The sequence below is a fragment of the Cupressus sempervirens genome, chromosome 9, assembly GCF_028749045.1.
Source record: "Cupressus sempervirens isolate cs-2001-9-10 chromosome 9, ASM2874904v1, whole genome shotgun sequence".
Classification (NCBI taxonomy): Eukaryota; Viridiplantae; Streptophyta; class Pinopsida; order Cupressales; family Cupressaceae; genus Cupressus; species Cupressus sempervirens.
In genome coordinates, this window is record NC_143126.1 from 12,093,508 (window position 1) to 12,100,234 (window position 6,727).

The 6,727-nt window shown below is 36.2% G+C and overlaps 1 protein-coding gene across 2 annotated transcripts; it reads left to right on the plus strand.

Moving 5' to 3' along the window:
- The first annotated feature begins 281 nt into the window (after positions 1 to 281).
- Positions 282 to 5,948, plus strand: LOC149537394 (GDSL esterase/lipase At4g10955-like). 2 transcript variants are annotated; one of them, XR_016356568.1, is made up of 3 exons: positions 282 to 1,481; positions 4,968 to 5,318; positions 5,560 to 5,948. XR_016356568.1 is itself a non-coding variant. In XM_089802886.1 (2 exons), the coding sequence occupies exons 1-2, from the start codon at positions 461 to 463 to the stop codon at positions 5,108 to 5,110; spliced, it is 1,164 nt and encodes a 387-aa protein (XP_089659012.1). In that variant the 5' UTR covers positions 297 to 460; the 3' UTR covers positions 5,111 to 5,419. The 2 variants fall into 2 exon arrangements, 1 of the variants encoding a protein (XP_089659012.1); XM_089802886.1 differs by lacking the exon at positions 5,560 to 5,948 and having other exon boundaries at positions 297 to 1,481; positions 4,968 to 5,419.
- Positions 5,949 to 6,727: the final 779 nt, after the last annotated feature.

The window sequence follows — 6,727 nt, forward strand, 5'->3', positions numbered from 1 at the left end:
TTAAAATAGAAAGTTTGTTGAACTTTAAGAATAACTTTAAAAATAGAGTAATTGTTGTCAAAAATTAATAGGGAGGGGGGTTAAAAAAAACATTAGTACCCTATAGGCAGGGACTAATAATAATTGAATTCGTGCTGTTGAAAAGGACAAATTTGATCATTTGGTGGAAAGAACTGGTAGGTACATAGAATAGGAATACGTAGCTAAATTGACTACCTATTATAAACTAAAACTAAATTGACTACCTATTATAAACTAAAATTAACATATAAGGTCAGCTCATCTAGAAAACGCGTTCAACAATGGACCAAACAAAACTTATGACATAAGGATCGAGATAAAAAATTATGACTGTCAAAACTACCAAGCAGAAATGCCCAAGGCAACACTTTCTAGAACAGTCCCGGGAAGTGACGAAGGTAAGCACGGATCGGTATTCCGAATGAGTGTGTGAAGATCTATGGCTGAAGATTTATTGGATTTCAATGCCACTGGACCCAAAAACACGCGCCCAAATGATCCCAATTTCCAGCGCATTCTTCTCGCATGTCTGGTGAATTCAAGCTACATCCAAGAAATTTACAGACAGCAAGCGCTCAAACGACACAGCTCTACATCCTCTGCTTGGCACACAGCATTCCATTACAGACTCCACAGCTTGCTCTACAGCCCTTCTGATGGCTCCATTTTCGGGGCTGTTTTTATGTACGATTCATTCTCTGCCCTGAAAGAATTTCGCTTCTTTCGCCCTGCAAATTGCCCCTCTGCAGTCATAGCGCTGAGAGGGACAATACTTTCGGCAGCCAGTATAATCTCGGATCTCAGAGACGACCTAAATTTGATTTTGCAGCAAATTCAGAAGGTCTCCCGCGTGGAGGAGACTTTGCGCGTCACCAGAGAAATGGTGAAGCGCTGCGGTGCGCAGAATGTCTGTTTGGCCGGCCATTCGCTCGGCGCCGCGGTGGTGCTCAAAGTTTCGCGGATAATGGTGGAAGAAGATTCGATTTTTTTAGATACCCATTTGTTCAATCCCCCGTTTTTTTCTCTCATTTCCGTGCGAGATCAAAAATTAGGGATCTTCATTCACAGAATAACGGCAATTGCAGCTGGGTGCTTAACAAAGAGCGCTGCGGAGACTCGGGCTGCCTTCTTGGCGCTTCAGAAATGGTGCCCCAATCTGTACGTTAATGTTTTTGATCCCGTGTCGAGTAATTATTTGCATTATTTTAGGGCCAGGTTGAGCAGCTCTGCACACAGCTCGATCGTGAATTGGATCATGAGGTCGCTGGGGAAAAACCCTGAGCCTCACCATCTTTTACCCTCTGCAAACTTGTTCATTAATGGCGGTGGGCATAAGGAGTTTAGGTCTTCGCATGGGCTATATCAGTGGTGGTCGGAGGAGACGGAGGTGAAACCAGAACATTATAATTTAGATGTGCCAGAATTTGTGAATCGCGTGAACCAATTCGCACAAGTTGCAGGTAATTTTGAACTTTTGCGTGCAGAAATTCTCGGATAAATATATTTGGATGCAACTGTGTTGAAATTTTTCTTTTTGAATGTTTTAAGTAAAGAGGGAAATATTGGGTTTCTTTTTGATGTATTTATTTTCTGTCAGAGCTTCTATGCAGATCCGGGTTTAAGCTTTCTGTACACGTTTTGTTTTATATTTTGTTATAGATTTGGTTTTCTACGCATTTATTTTGGTTTCGAATGATGTTTATTTATTAATTTTTCAGTCCACGTTATTCCCTGAAAATCCCATTTGCCATGGCATGGTTTTATAATGAATTAATGAAGCAATCATTGTAAAAAAAATCCATTTTGATATTGGATTGTGCAATGTGATTCTCAATGTTCTTTATTTTGGAAACATAAATCTAAAGAGAAGTTTGTCATTTGAATCTCATGAACTGTGAAAACTTTGGATCTATACAAATATGATACGAGAGCAATTGCAACGACTAGAGTTCACCCGGGCCCTTGCCCGTCTGTATGAGTTGTTACAAGGTACAGTTTTTAGTATCCAGTGCTTGTCAATTGGCTATATTTTTCATTTGTTTATCTATTGGAGAACATTTGGAAAAGAAGACCGGCAAGCTTTCTGAAAAGAACAATACCTTTGTATGACCTTTATCTTTGAAAACTGATTGTGCTATTTGAAATAGAATGTTACTTTTCTACATAATCGAAAAGTTACAGGAGGAGAGAATTTACATGTTTTGTAGGATGGGTGTAATTGAGACTGAATTGCACTTTCATAATAGAATGTGCAGCGTATGAAGATATTTGTGCTCAATAAGAAACCATCTTAAAGACTAACAACATGCATGCTCAATATGAAACCATCTTAAAGGCTAACAACATGCACAACTTTTTTGAAGAGTTTGAAGAAAATAAGATCAATCAAAATGCTAGCTTTCTGGTCAAGATCATAATTGAAGGTCAGACATAGAAAGGAGTATGAAGATAGTTTAAGATTGTGAGCTTTTTGGTCCATCAGATTGATTAATCTTGTGAACTTCATTAAAATCCTTCAGTCATACATTTATCACTATGAAACCAGCAATAAAGTCATACACCAATTTTAGATTTACAATTAAGAATTTAACAGTACTTTTAATAAAGATACATTTCAAGTTGGTTGTATCCATAAAACCAGAGACAAATTTGCCATTTTAGCTATATGGAGCCTATAAGCAAACCATACATTTTTTAGTACATCTAAATCCAAAAAAGAAAGAAATTAAAAAACAAAATGTTAATGTCCACATGCAACCAATTAGGTCAATAGGACTGTAAAATGCAGCGCTAGGGTACAGTAAAGGAACATTCAACACATAGTGGTAAATATCTTTCGTGGAATTGAGAAAGTATTTCAATTAATCCTGAAACTAAGTCTAAATGCACTGAAATTTTCTTAGAAGCAGAAAAATATTGCAGAGAACTATTTTAATTTTGAAATAAACGAGAAGTTTTTGGAAAACTTGTGAACATACTAATGAAAATTTCTCCTCCACTTTTTTCTATATTTTCAATTTTTTTAATTCCCAAGTTTTCCCCTATTAATTCAAAAGCTTGTGATATATTTCCAGTTTATTGCTCCCTCGGGATTCGTGCTGAAGTTTATACCAAAAGGCCCATTGAATCACAGGTTATAGTTAGTTATTCCTTTTAATTGCTTCATTGGTTAAGCATGTCCAGTATGTTTGGAATGATGTCCCTTATTTAACTTCCAGTGGAGGACGAGGGATACAGCTGTGCCCTTTATCCATTTAATTTATCCTATAATGGATTTGATTTTGGGTAGCATTGTGCTTTCTTTAACTTTTGGAAGAGGGAAGCGGCTACTTTCTTTAACATAATCTATTAGGCAACTGGACTCATGATATCTGTGACTTTGCATCTTAAAATGGAAAAGAGGCATTGTTTTTGTATTCAAGATTGGATGTAATGGATTGAGCATTTTCAACTGGCGCAATTTGTTATTTCTAATTTTACATCATCTTTAACCATAAGATGCAAACATTCATTTTGGGTATTGGAACTCATGTAATTCTGTGTCATTTTTAATTTTGAGAGGAGGTGATTTACTTCAATTCTGTTTCCACTAACACTTTCTTTAATGATTAGCATTCATGGAATTTCGCTATCTGTAATTTTACGTTTTCTTGATCTTTGTGAGAAGGGAATTGGCTTTCCATTTTACCATTTACCATATTCTGTAAGGGATTTGTAATCTTGCTCTTTTAGTATTTTTAATTTTGCCCCTTAACTTCAACAAGAGGGAATTGGTTATAGGCTTTTTCTATTTAATATGATCTATAAGGAATTTTAACTCAAGCTTTTCAAAGGAGGGGAACATATACCGTAGCCAGTCCTCTTATAATAAGAAGCTTCACTAAGATAATACAAATTAATGAGTAATCTTACAAAGAATACATCTAGTCAAGGAAACTGATCAATAAATCCCATTATATGGATGGATCATCATTCCCCGGGGTAGCAGTAATCAATCAATAGGTCTGGTTTGAGTGCTCTTCTTCAGCAGTCTGCTGCCAAGGGGTGCTTTCGTTTCACTGTTCGCTATTAAGTCATGCTATCCTTTTAACAGTCTACTGCCTAGCAATGCACTTATTTCATCTGTTCTGTACCATTTCTTTCGTTTCTCCAACTCGACACCAAGCTATGCTCTCATATCGGTGGTTGAATATTGAGTGTGCTCACCTTTCAGTGGTTTAGTACTAAGCATTTCTAAGATTTGCTCTCCTTTCGGCAGTCCTCTGCTATGCCTCTTCTTTCCACAGTTTAGTATTAGTGGTTCTCTCGTTTTGAGAGTATTACTAAGCGATTATCATTTCCTTGTTTTACTAAGTGATTCTCTCCTCTCAGGACTCTATTGCATTGTTATCCCTTGAGCGGCTTAATGCTTTGTTCTCCTTCAAGAATATTCTAAGGGAAGCTTTGGGAAGAAGGAAACATTCAAGAAGAAAGTCGCATATAGATAGATATCTAGATTGCCCTATAATTACAAATACACAGTAAAATATAGAATCTCATTGTTTGACAATGTCTTATCAAGATGGAAAAAAATAAGTTTCTTTAGGTTTTGGATTGCCCATTATTTTTCTAGACCTAGATGATATAATTTATCTGCAACTGTTAAATTTCTGCCTGGCTAATACTGAAATACTATTTGAGCAATAGAGATTATCTAGCATAGTTACAAAGTTCAGAAAATTCGGTTTGTTTAGGAGGCCAAGCCAAAATAATTCAGAAATCCGGAACAAAAATGGAAAAATTTCTGTACGAATTGCAAAATCAGGATGGTGCATCAAATTTATATCAATTCGGATTTGATAACAACATTACTTAGCCAAATGTATCATTTTTAGGTGCAAGCAAGGGATTGTTTAATTCAAGGGCAATATGGGCTCAAATAATTTCATGTTTTTTCCTTTTGGCAGTGAAGGAGGAGATAGAGTCGACAATTGTTGTAACATCTGAGGCAACATCTCCCCTACCATCAAAGGCAACGACGACTCCACCATCTACGACAACAGCTTTTGTTTCATACAAGGCCGCATTCAAATTCTTTGGAGTAAAATAGTTGGTAATTCAAGATATGTCAAGCCAACAGTGGAATCAGAAGTGATAGAGTAAACATTATTTTCAAAAATAATTTGCAATTTTGTTAGTCTTTGGGATCTACTGATTCGTTCAGCTTCTTGAGGCGTATCTAACTAGGTGAAGTTGGGAGCAAAAGTGCTCCTGTACTCGTTCAGGGTATCATCATTCTTTATCTAGCTATTTATATTGTAAGTATTTCGAGCTATTTAGTTCTGAATGCTTTTAAAAACTAGTTCACTCCTGTTGAGGTGGTTGTATTTAATTTAAAGATTAATCGACTTCTCCCCAACAGCTGCAGGAATTGATCTTGGGTAGAATTAATCTGATTCATTAGCAAGAGCATTCTCTGAGTAATGCTTGATGTTACAAAAATATTATTCCTTGTGTTCTTATACTTAGATTTCTTTTTTGTTTGTGGTGCATGGGCAGCTCCCTATTCAGTATTCACTTTTCTGGCTTTTGGTATTTCTTTGGAGCAGAACTATAAGGATGCCTTTGGGGCACAAAGAAGATTGGGTTATCATGCAAGATAAGATATCTTTGGTCATCAACCGTAAGGTTGTTGGGTTTATTCAGCTGTGAATTTGGAATAAACCACGAAGAATAATTTAGTGATATTTATGGTTATTAGGATTTAAATGTTCTTCTAGTTATTGTTAGATTGTGGTGAAGGATAGTATTGACCAATTTAAATAGAACTTTGATTGCCAAGAAATGTTATACTTTTTAAAGTAGATTATGGACAGAAATGTCCCGATGTTATGAACAATCTTGTCAAAAGGGCGAGGCTATTTATCCAACTGTTTCGAGTTTGTCAATGAGGTTAGTGTTGGTTCAGAGCCTTCAATTGGTTTTGTAAATGATTAGTTTCAGCTTCTGTTCTTTGTGGATTGAAAAAGTTTTTTCAAAATGTAAGCTTAGGACACGAGCACACTACGGCAATGTTTGTTTTGTTTTCAAGAGACTTCAGGTTAAGGTTTTGAGATTGGCCAGTTTGGACCGTTGGTTGATGGTGTCCTTGCACGTTGGTATCTTTGACGCCATCTCCAACTTCTACTCTCAAGTCAGATTTTTATCGTTGTAGCTAGAGAAAGAGAGGTTATATCAAGTGAAATATGATACTCTTATATGGACATAAATTGTTGTAGTACAATGTCTTTCTAGAAATAGAGTAATATCAAATGGAGTGGTAAACAAATCGCTGCATTCTAACGAATTCTCATAACTAGTATCTAATGCGATACATAATAACATTTGAAGATTGACGAATTAACCGCAAATAACTGTGCAGCTCTAGGTTCTCGCCTTAACATACAATGTTGGAAAGTTGTAACATGAACTTATAGATCATGTCAACTTAAACTTATGTGCAGTGTATGGGCTAGCTTTTTGTGCGGAGAACATAGCTATCCACGTTTGGTTCATTGAATGTGTGACATGGAACCTTAGTTTTTAAAATTACACACGTTGGTTGGTAGCCATTATGCAAAGAAGATTGCTATAATATCAAAACAAGGGCTCTTCTCATCTTCGTACATCATATTATGTATTTTATTCCGACGTAGTACATACAGCCCTATAGGCAACTGAAAGAAAT

What these genes read in the sequence shown, in the direction of transcription:
- LOC149537394 (XM_089802886.1), top strand. Translation starts at nt 461, where the DNA reads ATGGCTGAAGATTTATTGGATTTCAATGCCACTGGACCCAAAAACACG. An exon ending in CCAATTCGCACAAGTTGCAG is followed by an intron (nt 1,482 to 4,967) that starts GTAATTTTGAAC and finishes TCCTTTTGGCAG; the next exon opens with TGAAGGAGGAGATAGAGTCG.